The sequence below is a fragment of the Microcaecilia unicolor genome, chromosome 2 (genome assembly GCF_901765095.1).
Source record: "Microcaecilia unicolor chromosome 2, aMicUni1.1, whole genome shotgun sequence".
NCBI classification, from domain to species: Eukaryota; Metazoa; Chordata; class Amphibia; order Gymnophiona; family Siphonopidae; genus Microcaecilia; species Microcaecilia unicolor.
This window is the reverse complement of record NC_044032.1, coordinates 408,939,983-408,960,724: the sequence shown is the minus strand read 5'-3', so window position 1 is coordinate 408,960,724 and position 20,742 is coordinate 408,939,983. Positions and strand designations below refer to the sequence as shown.

Below are 20,742 nucleotides of genomic sequence, written 5' to 3'. Positions count from 1 at the left end.
TATGCTGAAACATATAAGAGAGACAGCAACATTAGTTTATTGTCTTTTGGTAAGATATGTACTTAATAGAAAAGTCTTTACTAATTTACAGAATCTCAGATAATCTTCTAAGTACCTTAACTGCTTGGGTAGAGAATTCCAAAATTTGGTAGTCTAATATGTGAAGCCTGCAACAAAGATTGATTTGTAAGAAAGACCTTTGCAGTTTAGATAATGGAGCGTGAGGTATTCGCCTATTTATCCCTTTTTCTGACAGACGCGTCTGTGTGCTTTTAGGGCTAGTTCTTGTAGCCTATAATATATAAAGGCTCAAGGGCACATATAGGGGGGTCTTTTACTAAGCTGCCATAGTGTTTTTAGTTCATGGTAGAAATCAGATAGCAGTAAATGCCAAGATACCTATTATATTCCTATGGGCAACTCAGCATTTACCGCCAGCTGATTTCTACCGCGAGCTAAAAATGCTACCGCAGCTTAATAAATGACCCCCATAATGCCTTTATAACATAGGTAAACTTTTTGAACTTTCCACAGTGATGTCCTATTTTAACAGGGGTGGGCAATCATGGTCCTTGAAGGCCACAACCAAGTCAGGTTTTCAAGAATTCCACAATGAATATGCATGAGATTGCCATGGACTGTTTCCATTGTAGGCCAATAGATCTCATGCATATTCATTGTGGAAATCTTGTAAACCTAACTGGGTTGTAATCCTCAAGGACCGCAGTTGCCCACCCTTGTAATGACTAAGGGCTAGATTCAGAAAATGGGGTTCAAATTTAAGCGCCAGGAAAATCCGCTCAGCTCTATTCTATAGAAAGCACTCTGGGCTAAGTGCCTTTTATACAATGGCAATTAGAGTGGATTCCTGCACCCAGAGTTGGGCGTAACGACTTATGTCAGTTGAAATTTGGTATATATATCCTGGTGCATGAGATGGGTGCATAACCCCAGTATTTCATAACATTGCCTGGGACCCATTCGTGCCCCTCCCATGGCCTTGCCCTTTAGAGTTGCGCATAAGACATGGGGGCATGCAGCGTTATAGAATACGACACAGGCAGATGCACACGTAAATACAAATTACTGACAATTAACTCCAATTAATATTGATAATTGACTGTTAGCACGCAATTGACTAATTAGTTTAAACGCACAGCACATCTGGGCTCTGCAAACAGGCTAGGCGGTATATAGAATCTGGAGGGTAAATGTAATGTGCTCTGAAACAATACAATAAAGCATATCCCTAGTGTATTCTGCAAAATAAGCAGCATGGAAAAATGAATGCACAGGCATATAGCACCATGGAACCAAGAGTTCCAACTTTAACAACCCCAAAACAGGCTAAATGGCCTTGTTTTTTTATTATTATTATTTTAAATTGTGATAAAAACTACTAAGGGCCAACTAACTCCAAATTTCTGCAATTTCACCACTCAGGAAAGCTCCAGAGTTAATTATTTCAAGACACAGTGAAAGAAGAAACATTGTCTTACCTCTTGCATGCCATGCCTCTTGACTATGCCGTTTCATATGGTGTTGATCGTCAGCAGCTGAGAAGAGAATTTTAGATCCTTGCAGAGAATTTTCATTTATTTGTTCAGTCATCGCTGTTTCACACTGTCCTTCCAGTAATCCGTATGTCTTGGGAGAGCCTTCTGAGGTTTGTAAATATTCTCCATTTTGTACCACAAAGGTTTCCGACTGTGCGTCTCCTGGAACGTTATCTCCCACATCACTAGAAAGTAGTTCAGAAGGTGGTAGTAACCCTTCTGAGCTTCCTAGGGAGGTATGTGATCCTTCATTGTTTTTTAGGCTATCACACATAGACATGCTATTTTCTGATATTGGGTTTATGTGGTCAGTATGGTCTGATATTTGTTTTATGAGGCCAGCAGGAGAATTAAGGAAAATTTGTGAGGTAGCGATAACGTGACCAAAATTCTCTGTATATAATGGTGCATTTCCACTGTTTGGTAAAGCATCAGTCTCTGAGAGAGAATCATCTATGAACATTAAAAACTCTGAAGGAGTCTGGAGGGTGGTGGTATGATTGGTGGACAACAGAGGGGATGACAGAGACTGTTCTGCACATTCTGTTATCTCAGCCGAACACGATAAAGAGGAGGGTTTTACAACTACAGGTTCACTATCTGCAGGTTTTGAGGTCAGTACTAAGCATCCAGTCTGTTGCACAGGTGGATTTGATGGGCTTTTCACTTCTGGCTTTGAAAATCTGTAGTGTGATGAGAATGACTTACGGAGAAGTTTCCTTGTAGACAGTTTACCTGAGTGTCGGTTTTGCTCTTCTGTTAAACTAGAGTCATCACTCTCATTCTTTCCAGAGCTTAAACAATTTATGAACACATTCTTACTCGCAAAAGACTCCTTTCTCTTGTCAAAATCCTCTGTCACTGACCTTGTTATCCTTTTCTTGCATGATCCAGAGAAACAAACTGAAGTCCTCCCTTTTGTCTTCACATGTTCTTCCACGCTCAGTTTCTGCGCAGTGTTGTGTGTTGGCTGAGCACCATTAGAAATATTTACATTCTGACCAGCAGCATCTGGTTTCTCTATACTCCCCTTCTTTTGATAGAAGCTAAGGGAAGGGTTTCGAAATATGCTTCTGCGTTTTTCTGTACTACCTGAGCTCGAGTTGGTGCTGGAAGGGGAAGAGCTGTGGACACCCTCTATGTTGTTGGAGGTTGGTGAGGACGGTAGAGAATCCCGCCGCCGGTTAATACTCTTCCGGAATATTGGCAATCTGGAGACCAGAGTGGAGCGTCTTGACCCCAAGTCCCCCATCAGGACTTAAAGGTGTGTAGTATAAAATAAAGTCCAAATATGCCCCTCTGAAAAAAAATGAAAAATGTGTTAGTTCTCATCAATGCAATACTTGAAAAAGCATGAAGTAAGCAACAAGTCAAAGAATGCTGAATTAATGAAACATAAAAACAAAGGGTTTGATTCACTAAGGATTTTCCATTCTCTCTCTCAAGGGGGAAAATTTGCAAAGCAAACCCAAAGTGTAACAGTATATTACACATTAAGAAAATGAATAAAGCTAAGCAAAACAGTAAAATACAGAAGCAATCAAGGAAACTCCAAATTAACTTTGTAAAGAATACAGAATCTGTTTAAAAAATAAAGAGCCCATTTTAAAAGTCATTTCTACATGTAGTTTATGTGGAGAAACAGGCACTTAAAATATTGAATGCCCAATATTCTCCTCATTCTATAACTTTGCTGCCTACATGTAAGTGCCATTTGCACAATAAAGTTATAGAATACCAGCACATATGAGGTTAAGTGTACACTTAAGCACATAAGTGCTGTTCTATAAATGATGCACACAACTTGTTTAGGAGCAGACTTTCATCCTGGCAAACTGGGTTTGATTCCCACTGCAGTTCCTTGTGACCTTGGGCAAGTCACTTAATCCTCCATTACCCCAGGTACAAAACTTAGATTGTGAGTCCCCTAGGGACAGAGAAAGTACTAGCATATACACCCAAATTCTATATAGCACTCCTTGATTTCTATGTGGAAATCAAAGCGTATTCTACAACAATGTGGATAACCTAATTGGTTAACTAGCTAATCAGCGCTGTTAAGTGGATTTGCCCCTGTTAGTTCCTTTAAATACCTTGGAATCACTCTGCATTCTGAACTGTTCTTCATTCCACAAATATCTCAGGTCGTGAAAACAGGTTTCTTTTTCCTGCATCATCTGAGATCAATTTGTAATATGCTTGACACACCCTCACTATGTTCTCTCTTTTACGCCTATATCAAATTCCCGCTATGACTATTGCAATTCAGTGTATGACGGTATTACTAAGGCAAATCTAAAACATCTCCAAACGCTTCAGAATACCGCCACCCGTATAATCTGCCATGCTAAGTGCTAAGTCTAAGCGCTAAGACCATATGCCACCTTTACTGCAGCGACTTCACTGGCTCCCCATCGAATTTCGAATTCAATTTAAAATTCTGATTTTAACACACAAGGTTTTTTTTAATTCTTCCACTGCTACTTACTTAGCTTCTTTGATTATTCCTTGGCACGTTATAGAAAATATTACTTTTTGATATTTTTGGTTAGTGGAGGAGTGGCCTAGTGGTTAGAGCACTGGTCTTGCAATCCAAAGGTGGCCAGTTCAAATTCCGCTGCTGCTCCTTGTGGTCTTGGGCAAGTCACTTAACCCTCCATTGCCTCAGGTACAAACTTAGATTGTGAGCCCTCCTGGGACAGAGAAATATCCAGTGTACCTGAATGTAACTCACCTTGAGCTACTACTGAAAAAGGGGTGAGCAAAATCTAAATAAATATTCTTGCTATCCTTTTGTGTTTTGTTCTTTGAAAGTATTAGCAATTGCAGAAACAAAAAGGGGTTTGAAGTTTCCACAAAAGTTCAACAAAAAAGAAAAAAGTGGAAAAACACAACTTCAAGAGATCAATCCGAGACAAGGGGTGAGATGCTCCAGGAAAACTTTATTAGGGACCCTACACGGTCCGTGTTTCGGCTTTTAAAAAAGCCTTCATCAGGGGTCGATCAGTAGTTGTACAGAATATACTGACAGACAATGGAGCTCATAAAATGTTGTCTCTGAGTAAAATGAAATAAAAGTATTGCCTCGTACCAGCAGGTTTCAAATTGAACCTGCTGGTACGAGGCAATACTTTTATTTCATTTTACTCAGAGACAACATTTTATGAGCTCCATTGTCTGTCAGTATATTCTGTACAACTACTGATCGACCCCTGATGAAGGCTTTTTTAAAAGCCGAAACACGGACCGTGTAGGGTCCCTAATAAAGTTTTCCTGCAGTATTAGCAATTGGCCATTTCAAAAAATTACTGTGGGAGCACTTACCGCCTCCTATTTGGGAGATGTTAAGTGCTCCCACATTATGGACATGCTAGCCGGTTAGCACGCAGTAATATCAGCGCACTAGCTAATTACCACATTCACAGCCATTCTCCACCCCTGACACAACCTCTCTAAAAAAAATTATTTAAAAAATATTACACACTTACCTCCAGATTCTATATATATCGACTAAAGTTGTGCCCAAAAATTTGGCAGTGCAGCCAAATTGCACACGCAGCTTAATTGTTTAATAAGCCAGCTGGTGTCAATAGTTGCCCAATAACAAGCAACTACCCAGAGACTAATAAGAGAGAGGAAGTAGGAAGTAGGGAGACAGAGATGGAGTGGGTTGATCAATTAGTGCCCCAGACTGCTCCAGAGGCATGCTTGAGGGAGAAGAGAGAATGGAAATATCTCCAGAGACTGAGAGCCAGATGCACTAAAAAAACGTTAGAGACCTTCCCTTACCGATTCCCTCAGCGAATCAGTAAGTGAAGGGCATGCATCAAGGAATAGGAATGCAAATGAGCTGCTCGTTGTAGCTCACTTGCATTCTCTATTCCCAATGGTAAACAGTCGGCCAGTTGGCCGGTGGAGCCCCCGGGAACACGATCTGACTATCCCTGCCCCGCTACATGCCTCCTCTGGATGCTGCAACATAATAATAATAACAGCAACAACAACAATAATAACAACAACAATGCATCTGCTCCAGTTCCCGGGTCCCCCCATTCAGCAGAAGAGGCCGCCTGGCCACGTCCTTGACTGTTAGTTATTATTTAGGGCTTGCGATCCTGACTGCTGGAGGGGGAGGGTAAGGGGGAGAAGACAGGGCCGCCCCGATCTCCCGTTCGGGGGTGAAGAGCAGTCCACATTCCGTATGTCCCTCTCGTGATTGGGGGAGGGGGTCGGGACAACCGAACTGCCAGTGGGCCGCCTGCAGCAGCTGCTTAGCTTGATCCGCCGCACACCCCGCCGCCAGCACAAACTGGTTGATCATGACCTGGTGCCGCAGTTCCTTCACATTCACCGACATGGCGAAAAGACAGGGGAATGTAACCGACCAGAGAGGCTGCAAACAACAAACAAGAGGAGGCAAGCGGCGGCCGTCGAACAGATCAACACCGGAGGCGGAGTGGGAGGAGGGGAGGGGGAGTGGGCGGGGGACGGGGACGGAGAAGGGGGAACCCAAGACATCAGCGTGAAGAGGAGGAGGAAATGATCCGAACGTACGACAGCTCCACTTGAAAAAAGACATCCATTCAATAATAAAAACTTCCTTTTTGTCCGTCTTTCAATCAGCTGAGAGACCCAGAAGCCTCTGAGCCAATCACAACGTGTTTAGCTCAGCTAAACGCGCTGTGATTGGCTAAGAGACTTCCGGATCTCTCAGCTGAGTGAAGCACGGCTAAAAAAGACATTTTTTATTATTGCGGAGGTGAATGACACCGAAAACGGATGGCTTTTTTCGATGGCCGGCCAATTGCTTTATTATTGCGGCGGGGAGCGGAATGGTCGGCTTTTTTCGATGGCCGGCCTCAACTGCACTTTTGTTTTTATTATTGTGGCGGGGGGGGGGGGGGGCGGAATGACTTTTATTGCAGTTTTTCATCAGTTTTCAATCCCGCACAGCCCCAATGAGAGGTACAGACCTCTCGTTAGAGTTTTCAGCGTTAAGGCAATCAGAAAAGCTTACTGCATCGCATTACAATAGGGTTTCTACACATTTTGCTCATCTGCATTCCATTTTCGTTAGCTGCTACCATCGTCGTAAAATGGGTTTTAGTGCATGCCAGGGTTTACTACTTGCTCGTTAATGGTTCGTTATTGGCTTGTTAGGTTTAGTGCATCAGGCCCTGAATAACACCTAGCTGTGGCGAGGTACAGTGACTAAAGAACTCTGGGGGATTGTTTGGGGTTTTTTTTTTTTTGGTTTCCACAAAGTCCAGTGGGAGGACCACTGTAAATACTAACAGGTGCTAGAGGTGGGACCAGCTCAGCATTATAGTATGTTGTAGCTGTTTGCAAATGAAGTGAAAAGCCATTGACCAATCTGGAACTATAAAATGAACTTGTGTGAACTGTGAAATGAACTGTTTCTGAACTTGGAGCTGAACTTTGGAATGATAATCAGGGGTAGTGCTTTAGGCTCTGTTAAGGGATTATTTTGAGGAGGATAAGACTGCCCTCAGAAGAAGGAAAAGTGTTCAAGTTTCCTGGGAGTTTGTTTCCCCCTCCCCCTTTTGCTAAGCCCTGCAAAAAGAGATAGAGACTTGACAGACTGTTTGTCCAAGTGCTTTATGGAGGGGGAGAAGAGGTGTGGAGTGCCTTCCTTTTGGGATTTAACCATAGGCAACCCCCCCCCCCCCCCCTCCTCCCGTTATGGTCGTTATGTCATATGGGAGAATTATCTACCCAGGATTATTGAGGATTATTGACATCCCGGACTGGAACTATGGATTGGAATTGTAGTAGTTTTTTGTTGTTGTTGTTTGCTGTGTATTTTGAGACCTGCTTTGCAGCAGCACCTATCTAAGGACAGGAAAAGACTCCTTATCAGCTACTTCTCAGCATTACAACCAAGTGACGTGCTACAAGACATAGGGTATGGGGGTAGAAATATCAGGCAGTGGTGTTCCTAGGTCAGCTATCACCCAGAGTGGATTGCCGCTGCACCCCCTAGTGCATCATCCCCTTGGTGCATCACCCCCTCCCCCGTGAATCATGACACCCCTCCAAGCACATCACTTTTAGTAGCGCTTTAGAAATGATAAGTAGTAGTAGTACTTTTACATCCTGGGGGTGCAGGGAGCAGTCGCGTGGCTGTCGGCTCTGCTGGTTCTCTGACCCGGAACAGGAAGTAACGTCAGAGGGAGAAGGAACCGACAGCCATGAGACTACTCCCTGCACCCCCTTGCCGCATGCACCTGGGGTGGACCACCCTGCCCTTGGTACGCCACTGGCATCAGGGGAGTTTACTGGGGGGATCTACAAGTTTTGCTCTGCATACTTTAAGACTTGGCTGTCAGAGGTGATGTGTATTTCATTTGTTGTTTGACTGTCTTTGCATTGAACCACTAAAAAAGATTTGAAAAAAAAAAGAGTAGCGCTAAGCACATTGTTTCCACACCAATGTTTCCAGCACTTAATATAGAATCTGTCCCTATTCTATAATATTGCACCTAATTTCAGGGAACACCCCTAACCTGCCCATGCCACTCCCATGGCCACACCCCCTTTTGAGTTGCATGCTTGTAAAATGTAGGTGTGCATTTGACAGAATAGGGTGCAGGGCAGATCCGCAAATGAATGCCAATTAGCATCAATTATTTATTGCTAACAGCTCATTAACTAGTTTGTGTGCAGATCTTAGATCAGCACCCAAATTTGGCCAACCTATATAGAATCCGGGGGTATGCATATAACTTTACCACCCCACTCATGCTCTGCCCAGACTCCACTTATGAAAATGCCCACTCGCAAAGTACATGCTATCGAAAATATGCACTTATTTATAGAATAGCATGTAGACAAAGTAGTTTTTGTGCATGTCTGGCATATAAATATATAGGTTTCTTCTTTACAGAATTATCCTTATAGCTTTAGACCCCAGAGGTGCTGAAACATCACACCTTTACTCAGTGCAGATCAGGTGAGGCCAGCAACATACACTTTTGTAGGTCTACAAATGAAACGTTTCTATCATAGCACTGCATATTAACTACACAGCCTGAGATAGTTAAAATGAAACAAAAAATAACTAATCATTGCTTAGAAGAGCTGTGGGCAAAAGAAAAGCAAGAAGATAGCAACAGATAAGACAGTGGTTCCCAAACCTGGTCCTGGAGGCACCCCAGCCAATTAGGTTTTCAGGATACGCACCATAAATATTCATGAGAGAGATTTGCATGCACTGCCTCCTTGGTATGCACATCTCTCTCATGAATATTCATTGTGGATATCCCGAAAACCTGATTGGCTGGAGTGCCTCCAGGACCAGGTTTGGGAATCGATGGGATAAGACATATTTCACATTTACAACTTCTGCCAAGGTTTCAGCCTTATTTTATTCACTCATCTCTCATAAGCATTAACGCTCCACAACTCATAACCCCATCCAATTCAGCCACCAATTTGTTTATTGCCATATTGCAATGCATGCCAAATAATTTTCTGTGTAGCTGCAGTGCATAAAGAATCCTACAGTTGCACCAACACACCAGAAGAGGGAGCAATGAACCACGTATATATATTTTCTTAATACAGCTTTCTGGATTCTAGTTTAAAGCCTAGATTTTGTAGCATGTGAGTCTGAACAATTCTTTCTCACTGTTGTCTTTCCCAAATCTTTCTTTTAGAAGTAACAGTGCAGGCATTAATTAACAATAACCATCACCATTATCATCCAAATAAGATTCCAATAAATATTTCCCTTCAGGATTTTAGAAATATGCATTTTGTCACTTCTAAGTTGAATGAGCACCAGCACCTAGCACTTTTCTGGTGTTCAGGGGTGCATGAAAGTTTCAAAAAGACCGGGTAAGCCAAAGTCAAGTAGATGTGACTTATGCAAGGTCAAACAGAAATAGTGACAGAGCACAGGAAAACAATCTCCCTAGAATGTCTCTTTAATGTAGTTTATCTTGTGCAAGTATATGCCCTCTTTAATAACATCTAAGAAATATTCTAGCATCTACTATGACTTACTTGCATAAACTAAATTAATGACCTGATTTACAAGGACTTTTCACCCTCTCCGGGGAGCAATTCTCTAACAAGATAGGTGTCTAGATGTAGCATGCTAAGTGCAAATTCTATAACAGCATAAGATTCTGTTATAGAATATTAGAGTAAGTTGGAATCTAGGTGTTTCCACATGCCATATCAATTGTAGGTGTAAATATGTGCACTTAAATGCAGAATTTTAGCGCATAACTTATAGTAAGTATTCTGTAAGTTAAGCTTGTACATGTTGGTCCATTCTATGCGCTACCCATGCTGATCCCCTTGCATTTACACACTAAGGGGTCCTTTTACAAAGGCGCTCTAGCGTTTTTAGTGCATCGGGTCTGGGCTTCCAATATGGTATTTTTGAATAATGGCCACTGTTGAAAACAGGATACTGGGCTAGATAGACCATTGGTCTGACCCAGTATGGCTACTCTTATGTTCATATGTATGAGAAACCCCAAGCAACAAAAGTTGAAGAAGGGAGGTTTACTACTACTACTATTTATCATTTCTATAGCGCAACAAGGCAGCTGTGCTAAAGCAAACTGAAATTTCCTGTTAGCTAAAGTCTAGTCAAACATGTCCTTGGGGACCCCCAACCAGTCAGGTTTTGAGACTATCGACAATGAATATGCATGAGATAGATTTTTTACATGCACAGCTTCCATTCCATGCAAATCATTCTCATGTGTATTCATAATGGTTATCCTGTAAATATGTAAGAAAAATGAAATTGGTAATCTAAAATCCTTAGTCTGACACTTTGTCATTTCATTAGGCTCAAATTGCACACGAAACAAACATAATTGTTGACATGTGCAGTGGTAGGTTTCCATCCTGCTACCAGAAGCTAATATAGCAACACTCAATCCCCTCAAAAAATTCCTGATGTCAATGACCTACAGAAAGAAAATGGATACCAGTAATGCAACAGTAGTTTAAACATTCTCTGGTCAACTGAACATTTCAGAAAATGAATTACTGATAGAAAGTCTTGCTATAGAACCTTTTACTTGTTATAAAAGCAGTACTAAGTCCTAACCAGCTAAGCATATTAAACAGTTATTCCTACTACGTGGTCCAATGTTGTTGCTGCGTCTCAGGCAATGCAGTCAGAGGGGTGTCTATATTTTTGGAGGACTGAATAATAATACAGCAAAAGAGATGAATACTGTCTGCATACTGTCTACGTGACCAGAATCCCAATTGCTCTTTAGAAACCACATGGGCTAATACTTATTGTAATCCCCTATGATTTTAGCATGCATTTTCACATATACAGTAGATATTGTTTTGAACATGCAGAGGATCCTTTCCAGATAAAATGCTGTGAGTCTAGAAAGGACTGACAGTATTCAACTGTAAGCCAGGGTTGGCTCAAGTCTAAGACAGGACTAGGTGGTCATCTAGAGCAGCAGTTTCTTGGGGGTGGGGGGGGGGGGGGACAAAGAACAGTTGCTCTTTTACCAGCAAGGAGGATGAGCTGTTTTCAAAATTCTGAGAGGGCTGATGTTGAGGTGATCGCGGTTGTTAACAGGCCCAAGGGGCCTGAAAGTTAATGCAATCAATATAGGGGTTCTTTTACTAAGGTGCGCTGAAAAATGGCCTGCGGTAGTGTAAGCGTGGGTTTTGGGCATTTTTCAGCGCACCTGTAAAAAAGGCCTTTTTAAAATTTTTGCCAAAAATGGACGTGCAGCAAAATTAAAATTGCTGTGCGTCCATTTTGGGTCTGAGACCTTAATGCCAGCCATTGACCTAGCAGTAAGGTCTTACACAGTAACCGGGCAGTAATGACCTATGCGCGGATGTGAACCAAAAATGAAATTACTGCAAGGGCCATGCGGTAGCCAGGTGGTAACTCGGAATTGGCGCACGTTGGGCGTGCATAGGTGCTTACACTGCTTAGTAAAAGGGCCCCATAGTAACATAAATTCTACACAAAATATAAGATTACAGTCATAACAAAACATTCAGCAAAATTAAAAATTAAACATTTTTTAACAAAATCAAATCTTCAAAGATTTTCCAGAGATATGTCTTTGGTTTTTGACAGAAAGACAAATAATTAAATTGGAGTCATATATCTGTTAGTAAACCATTACATTGGAGACTGAACCCCACTGCAGTTTGGAGGAATGGGGGATGCAAAGGTTGTTTAGGGCGTCTCATACCCTTGCACCAGTCCAGCCATAAATCCATCCTGACCTGGAGAGCCATGAAATATAAGGCCCATGATGGCACTTTTAATTTCTTTCACAATAGGCCTGTGTTAGGCTTACCACACCTTAGGGCCCCCATATTTTTTGACAGATTACATAAATTGCTTTCCCAGTGTATAGATTAATATTTCTCGTTCCAATGATTTTTTTTCCTTTTCATTATTTTTACCTACTACTGTGTAATTTCTAATCATCCCTCTGACAGCCTTATAAGCATCCCATCTTACTGCTGTGGACACACACACACACACACACACACACACGCAGGTTGCATTCTTCGGTTGTCATATTCATGAGATCACAGAAGGAGTATTCTTTCAATAAACTTATATTTGAATTTGTATTTAGCTCACTTTCCAAATCTGCATAATATAAAGATAAGAACACACCCTTGTGGTCAGTGGCAAAAATAATACCAATCTACGCTGCTAAGATTAGGGGAATCAAACTCTTAGAATATGGAAATAATTCTGGTCTATAGTATAGTCTCTCCCAGAGGGATGTTTCAATTGTCACAATTCTAACAGAGCTGCTTTTCTGACAAGAGAAGGGGGTCTTTTATTTATTTGCTGCATTTGTATCCCACATTTTCCCACCCATTTGAAGGCTCAATGTGGCTTACATATGACGATCGCCATTCCGGAATGAGAAATACAGAATATTATAACATTTTAGAGTACAAAAAATATAAGGTACATTATAAGTAAGTAGATGAACAATTCATTTCAGGCATTAGAGATCAAGTGGTAATGTATAACGTTCAATAGTGATAATATGAATGAAGTAACAAATAAAAAGAGTTCATTTTTATCTTGTTCTGGTAAAGTTTAGATATCAGGTCATTTGTGAAGGATCCTTTAGATAAGTCTTTTTGAACAGGTTGGTCTTTAGTAATTCACGGAAGTCTGCCAACTCATGCATTGTTTTTATGGCTTTTGGTAGTGCATTCCACAGTTGCGTGCTGATGTAGGAGAAGCTAGATGCATATATTGATTTATATTTAAGTCCTTTGCAACTGGGGTAATGGAGGTTTACTAAGGTGCGCTCACTTTTTTAGCGCACACTAAAAATACGCGTGTGCTAAACGTTAGAGATACCAATGCATTCCTATGGGTGGCTCTAACGTTTAGAGTGTGCCCAATTTTAGCACGCGCTAAAAACATGAGCGTGCCTTAGTAAAAGACCCCCTGGATTTCTTAAACTGCCTGTTCAAAGTTAAATCCAATGGTTGATTAGAGTCCCCTGCCTATAAAACCAGGATATTACCACCTTCAAAAGTTTGGGGAGCCAAGCACTGAAAGAAGTGTGGAGTATCTGTGGTAGGTGAAAAAGTATTAAAAACACAATGAAGTCGCCCAACAGTTTCAATGTTGTTCACCCATTCAATTTTCATAGTACGGGTAGTCACACCATTTTTCTTGCCTAAATCAGAATGAAAAATACACGAAGCCTCGTTTTAATTCTGGTGATTAGGTTGGAAATAAGATTGTTCCCAATTTTCAGCTTATTTTACAAAAGGCCAACTGAACAAAGAGCCTTTTGTAAAATACCTAGAGGCTTTGGGAAATACAGTTGCATGTCTCTAAAAGTGCAGCAAAAGCAAGAATTTTATAAAAAAATACATGCTGACAATCATAGGGGCCCTTGTACAAAGGCACGTAAGGGCCTGTGCGCATCCAGCATGTGCCAAATCGGCGCTACCATATGGCCCAGGCAGTAATTCTGAATTTGGCGCATGCCGAAAACAACTGGTAGAAAATATTTTCTATTCTCTACCGCAGGGCACCTACCCGGCAGTAAATGGCAGTTGGCATGCACTGCATGCTTACCCCATGGGTAGCACATGAGACCTTACCTCTAGGTCAGTGGGTGCCGGTAAGGTCACAGGCTGAAAATACAGTAGATGTGCACTGATTTCAATTTTAGCGCACGTCCATTTTCCGGCCCCTTAAAAAAGGTCCTTTTTCCTAGACGCAGTAAAAAATGGCCCAGCGTGTGCCCAAAAGACAAGCTTGCAGTACCGCAGGCCACTTTTTACCGCAGCTTAGTAAATGGACCCCCTAGGTAATACCGTCACTTACACATATCATAGGGGCATTCCAAAAAATACATGCATAAAAGGAGCCAATTAAGGGAACAGCTCCAAGAGGCACATTTTTGCATGTTAAAATTCATTTAAAATACCAGAGGTCTGAGAACAATTGCCCCTTCTTCTAAAGCCTTGGCTGAAAGAAGCACCTTACCATCGCTTATGTGTGCCTTGGAGGTGCAAAAGCTGATGGGGAAATTTCTAAAAATATACATATATTCCCATGCATGATTGAGAAAACACGTATCTATACCATACCCAGAACACGCTCCCTCTGATTCTCTGCATCTCACAATTTCATATGTAAAGTATGCCATCTACATGTAGCAATGCTCTACTTACATATATAATTGTTTTGCAAGAAGTCTAAAATGGCTTCCTTTATCGCCAGTCTAATTACTACCTAGTTTTAAAGGTTTTTGGAGCAAACTTTAGTTCAAAATTTTGACTTTTCCAATATTTAGGTACTTTTTAAAATTAGATTAAGTCCTTTACGTTGAAAACCTGGGACCCATCATTAACAAATGTATGCAGGAGACATAAGTACAGTAACAGAAAAAGGTTATATAAAAGTTTTATAAATAAATGTGTCTTGCAATACTAAGCATAATCTTTGTTGGGAATATTAGTAATAACCATAATATCTTAGCATGCATTTCCTTACACCGGATGAAGCTTGTGTGAATCACAGTTTAGCCAATGTCTTTCTATACACTAAACTGTAAACCATACGAATTATATGAAAAATTAGTAAATATAACTGTGAAGAAGCAAGATGTAAGCAGATCATCCCTAAGAAGGAAGGTTCTGATCTCCCCCAAAAAAGTATAACGTTCTGAAGGCGTCATGTTGTTACCAACAGAAGCCCTCAATAAATATCACCTCAAGGAAATTAGAGATTGTGCTTTTCAAGTCTCAGACCCATTGGAGTGGGATCACTTGCCAATGTTTATTAGACAGATACATGAGCCTACATCTTTTAGGGCAAATTTGAAATGCCATTTTTAAGACAGATTTTAGGAATATGCTGGAAGTTTGTGAGAATTATTGACCCTGTTAACCTGGGATTGTTGGAGTTATGATTAAGACAGAAATAAGCACTGAGGGAGCAGCAATCGACTGATAATAAGAGAGTAAGGGCCCTGTTTAGTAAGATGTGTTAGCACTTTTAACGCGCCTGCAATTAGCACACGTGTTAACTGTGTAGGCGCCTGTAGGGATATTGTAGGAATGTACATAGTTAACGTGCGTACATGGTTAACGCACATTAAAATGCTAACGCGACTATAACGCTGCTTAGTAAACAGGGCCATAAATGTAAAGCATTGGCGAAGTTATGCTTTATTTTTATTGTTTTATGTTTTTTACTCATTAAAACTTCCTGTTTTGGAGAGGGTGGAAGCTGGCAGGCCTTGAGCACGTGCAGGTGTTCGAGGTTCCACATTGGCTGAGTGCAATGATTTTTGTGTCAGTGTCAGCCGGAAGAGGGAGGTAAGGAGAGATGTGGCCGTCATCACTGGGGGGGGGGGGGGGGGGGGGAGGGGAGAGAAATGCTGGTCACCACAGGTGGGAGGGATAGGGATGGAAAGAAATGCTGCTCACTATGGGGGGAGGAGAGAAATATTAGAGGAGGAAGAAAGGAGGATAATTTTTATCTAGCTTGAATATACACTGAGAGACATGATGTGGGGTGGACAAAAACATCTCGATTTATATTCACGTCTAAGGGCCCTGTTTACTAAGCTGCATAGAGGCGTGTTAGTGTTTTTAGCACACACTAACCATTAGTGCACTCTGTGTAGGGCCCCACAATATTTCTATAGGTGCCTACACAGTGTGCAGTAATTTTCTGCATGCGCTAAAAACGCTAGCTCATCTTAGTAAACAGGGCCCTATATGGTATGTCATAAATTAAAGATACTTTAGCCACTGCGTAATACACATCAATATTCCCATTTTTAGCATGGTCAATGATTGACTTCGAATCAGATATCCATAGCATGCAATGATTAGAGAAAATACAAAACATCTCATTAACAGGTCCATTTTAATAATCTATGGACTTTCCTTTAGGAAGCCAGCCAAACCTTTTATAAACCCTGCTAAGCTAACTTCTTTTACTACATTCTCTGGCAACAAATTCAAGAGTATAATTACACGTTGAGTGAAGAAAGATTTTCTGCAACAAATTCAAGAGTTTAATTACACGTTGAGTGAAGAAAGATTTTCTCCAATTCATTTTAAATTTATTTCTTTGTAGCTTCATTGCGTGCCCCATAGTCCTAGTATTTTTTGAAAGAGTAAACAATCGATTCACGTCTATCCGTTCTACTCCACTTATTATTTTATAGACCTCTTATCACATCTCCCCTCAACCGTCTTTTCTCCAAGCTGAAGAGCCCTAGCCACTTTAGCCTTTCCTCATAGGGAAGTCGTCCCATCACCTTTATCATTTTCATCACTAATTCCACTATATCTTTTTTGAGATGCGGTGCCCAGAATTGAACACAATATTCAAGGTTCGGTCGCACCATGGAGCAATACAAAGGAATTATAACATCCTCATTTTTGTTTTCCATTCTTTCCTAATAATACCTAACATTCTGTTTGCTTTCTTACCCGCCGCCACACACTGAGCAGAAGGTTTCAACGTATCATCAACAATGAAGCCTAGATCCCTTTCCAGGTCGGTGACTCCTAATGTGGAACCCTGAATTACGTAGCTATAATTTGGGTTCCTCTTTCCCACATGCATCACCTTGTACTTGCTCACATTAAATGTCACCTGCCATTTAGATGCCCAGTTTCCCAGTCTCGTAAAGAAGCACACCTCAGTAATGGAGCGCATAGAAATTTAAGCCTATTCTAAAAAATCTAGGCGTACTTTACAGAAAACGCGAAGGAGTATTTTTTTTCCACGCGGATTTTTCAAGTGCCATATATAGAATCTAGCCAGTGGAGGAGTGGCCTAGTGGTTAGGGTGGTGGACTTTGGTCCTGGGGAACTGAGGAACTGAGTTTGATTCCCACTTCAGGCACAGGCAGCTCCTTGTGACTCTGGGCAAGTCACTTAACCCTCCATTGCCCCAGGTACAAATAAGTACCTGTATACAATATGTAAGCAGCATTGAGCCTGCCATGAGTGGGAAAGCACGGGGTACAAATGTAACAAAAAAAAATAGAGTTTAAGTGCCCTGCTGGTACTCTCACAATTCAGTAAGTAAAGGGTACATGGATGCAGCTGACTAATCACAGAATAGTCCTTCACCTGTGTAAATGTTCAGCATCCTGCACACATATGTAACGTGTTGAATTTCTGCCTAAGGGTTGTAGTTATCAACATAGGCTACCATTAAACATGTTATTTTACCAGCAACTTGTGCCACTTCAGCACAGAACCCATTTTATGAAATGAGACCTAGTTACTAATAACTGGGGTGTGGCAGGGTGGCTAGCAGCTGGCTACAGGACCTTATGAAAATGTGCATACACACACACACAGGTTGCAGGTAAAAGCCAGAAGTACTATATTTATGTACACCAAAAGGTTGTAATCAGTTCTGTTATTTCACAGGTTTAGTCATTTTAGGTAGAGTCTCTCTCTCTCTCTTAATATAGTCCCAGACAATAGTCTTCATGGGGCTGACTTCTAGCCAGGCCCAAACACTGTAGCAACTAACGTCATCTCAGGTTCCTTCTGGACACACACCAAATTCATATACTGTAGGAATATTCTGCAAGGTTCTCTCCTACTTTAGCAGTGCTGTGTCCAAATATAATCAACTCCTGGAGGATGACTGGATACACACAGGTTGCCACCCTAGGGAAACACTTAGGCTCAGCCTATTCCTCTCCCCTGACACTTCCTTAGGTTCTGTAGCCTTCTCTCTCTATGTATCGTTGATGGAAGGTCCTCTCTCAGGGCTGCTCCCTACAGACATCTTGACTCAGGGCTCTCTCACTATGCCCATGGAGACTTCTTGAATCAAGGCCTACCTGATCTGTTCTACCTCAGGGCATTTAACCAACTCCCTGAGTGAGCCCCATGCCTCTGACTCAGCAGGTGTAACTCCATCTTCCCTAAGGTGGCTCGCTCTTAGTCTCAGTGAGGGTGTAATCATATGGGAACCTGACCATATACCGCCCACTCCCTCATATGGGGAGAAAAGTAAAATAACCTAGTAGTCCATGCTGATAAATTCCCCTCTAAGTGTTATTCTGTAAATATGCAGATATCTCGCATACACATGGATGGAGTTTGGGCAGGGCTTGGGCAGGATTTACACTTACACAAGCACCTTATAGAATGCTATGGAGTGTATGTTTATCTTTGGTATTTAGGTGCTCTAAATACATCAGCTCTATGGATTGTATTGCAGATTAGTCTATGAATAAACTGATTTGCTTTCCTATTGCACTTGGAAGCAAGGATGCAAGGTGTTATTGGCTTAGCCATATATAGAAGACAAGAAAGCAGCTGATAGCACACTGCAAAATACACTGATTTATCTTCTAATAGAAACAATGCAGTTTACATGCACCTAACCTAACTTTCCAGACATGGGACACAGCACAGGAGTTTTTAAAAAGCTTATTTTGTGGTAATTCAGAACAGAGAGCATGAAATTAAGTATGTACTCTAAATCAGGGATTCTTAAGCTTTTTTTTAGCTCCTGCACCCCTTCAACTGATCAATGAAACTCTTGCACCCCCTTCCTAAAGTATGTGTCCCATAGTGACTACTGACAACGCTAGATGTCGCTATTAGTCACTAACAATGGCAACTGATAACATGTTGCTAAAATTACACTGTGCACAATTATACTATCAATAAATGACCTAATAACTGCCTTCACACTGTCTAGAAAGTTTTGATAAATTGCCTTATTATTATTATTATTATTATTATTATTATTATTATTACATTTGTATCCCACATTATCCCACCTTTTTGCAGGCTCAATGTGGCTTACAATTCATCGTGGATACTGATATCAATAGAAATCAAACAAAATAAAACATGGAAAAGAAAATAAGATGATACCTTTTTTATTGGACATAACTTAATACATTTCTTGATTAGCTTTCGAAGGTTGCCCTTCTTCGTCAGATCGGAAATAAGCAAATGTGCTAGCTCTGACGAAGAAGGGCAACCTTCGAAAGCTAATCAAGAAATGTATTAAGTTATGTCCAATAAAAAAAGGTATCATCTTACTTTCTTTTCCATGTTTTATTTTGTTTGATTTCTATTGATAACCTTAAGAGTGGACTAACACGGCTACCACACTCCTCTACTTATCGTGGATACTGGAAATAGAAAAAAATGTACATTTGGTTTACAGCGATTTTTGGGTACATGATGGTGAGATACATAATATTAGAAGTAGAAGTTTTGGTTACATGATGGTAGTATACATGATAGTGTTAAAGCCATAGACAATTAGGTGCATGATATTGTGAAAGCAGAAGACATTAAAGAACATTCCTGGGTAACTTAAAGAAAGTAGAGTTACGCGTGTTGTTCTTTATGATATATTTTGTCGAAGAGATAGGTTTTCATAAGTTTTAGATTTCAAGACCCTTCTCCACGCACCATTTGATCTGCTGTCACACCTACTGGGGTTGCAGGAAGGACTGGTTAAGAGCCCCTGTTCTATGCAGTGCAGAAGGATGCATTTCACTGAGTGGCTGCTTGGGAAGTTTGAATGATAGTGTGACGCTATGTAGCTAGTTTCGGAGGATGTAGGATGCTATAAGGGCAAGAGAGAGGCGCAGTCACATGGGGATGTAAGAGTGCAGATGAGGGGTATGGGGTGAGAGTTGGGTCTTTCTCTTCCCCCCTCTCTTTCTCCTCTCATCTCTCTTCCTTCTGTCCCTTCCCCTTTCTCACCCTCTTGCATTCTCTTTCCTCACCTTCATCCTCCTCTCTCTCTTTTCATCTCTTCAAATCCCTTTGAGTGTGGGCAGTGTGTTTTTTTCCTAGCGAAAAAGGTGCTGGTACTCAAATGCCAGGCCACCCTTCAGCAATGGGGTGATCACGGAGGGACCCACCCCACAATAGCCAGGCCCCTTGCAACCAGTCACAGAATCTCTGACAAGGCAAAATTGGCGTGTAGAGCCTGAGCTCTTTCATTAAAACTTGGGGTCCATGGGTCAATTTTAGCAGACAATGGAAGAGGTGCCGGTACTCAGTACCCCCTCAAAAAAAAGCCCTGAGTGCGAGCCACATCTTTGCCAGCAACTCCCAAGAATCAGCCTGGCCACAGTGGTTTTGGCTGCATCTTTCCCAGTTGTTGAATTTCCTTCATACGAGGTCATGATGTTTGAGTAAATCATGAAAAAATTATCAGGTCCTTCTATTCAGCTTATTTGAAGAGGTAAAGTCTGTTGTTTTGCTAAGTCTTTTCCTTGATTTACAGTAGATGATGATTATTATGATATGATTGATAGTGGGTTGACTGGGAAAGGGATGGTCTGCTTCTTGTCTGTATTTTTATGATTCTGTATGTTATGCTTTTAGTATGATTTTATATATATTGCTATCAGTCTCCAGGTACTGGCATCTGCACAGTGCCAATAAATTAAGGGGGTCTTTTACTAAAGCTTAGCTCAAGCTAGCTGCAGCAAGGCCCATAAGAATAAAATGGGCCCTGCTGCAGATAACTCGAGTTAAGCTTTAGTAAAAGACCCCCCTAAATGAAATGAGAGTGCCAATTGTTTAATTTACTGCACAAATTAAACACTGTAGTTAGTAAACTAGACCACACCACATGCCCCTGTGTCAGACAATTTCAAGTATTAACCCATTAAAGACTGGAAAATGCACA

At 41.2% G+C, this 20,742-nt stretch overlaps 1 protein-coding gene across 2 annotated transcripts in view; it reads right to left on the bottom strand.

Annotated features, from left to right (window-relative positions):
• CCSER1 (coiled-coil serine rich protein 1) overlaps positions 1–20,742 on the bottom strand; it is a 918,294-nt gene that overhangs the window by 733,383 nt on the left and 164,169 nt on the right. For both annotated transcript variants that reach the window (XM_030190693.1, XM_030190692.1), the window contains one exon: positions 1,500–2,855. In XM_030190693.1, coding sequence (XP_030046553.1) covers positions 1,500–2,808 — 1,309 coding nt within the window. In that variant the 5' untranslated portion in view covers positions 2,809–2,855. The remainder of the gene's footprint in view (positions 1–1,499; positions 2,856–20,742) is intronic.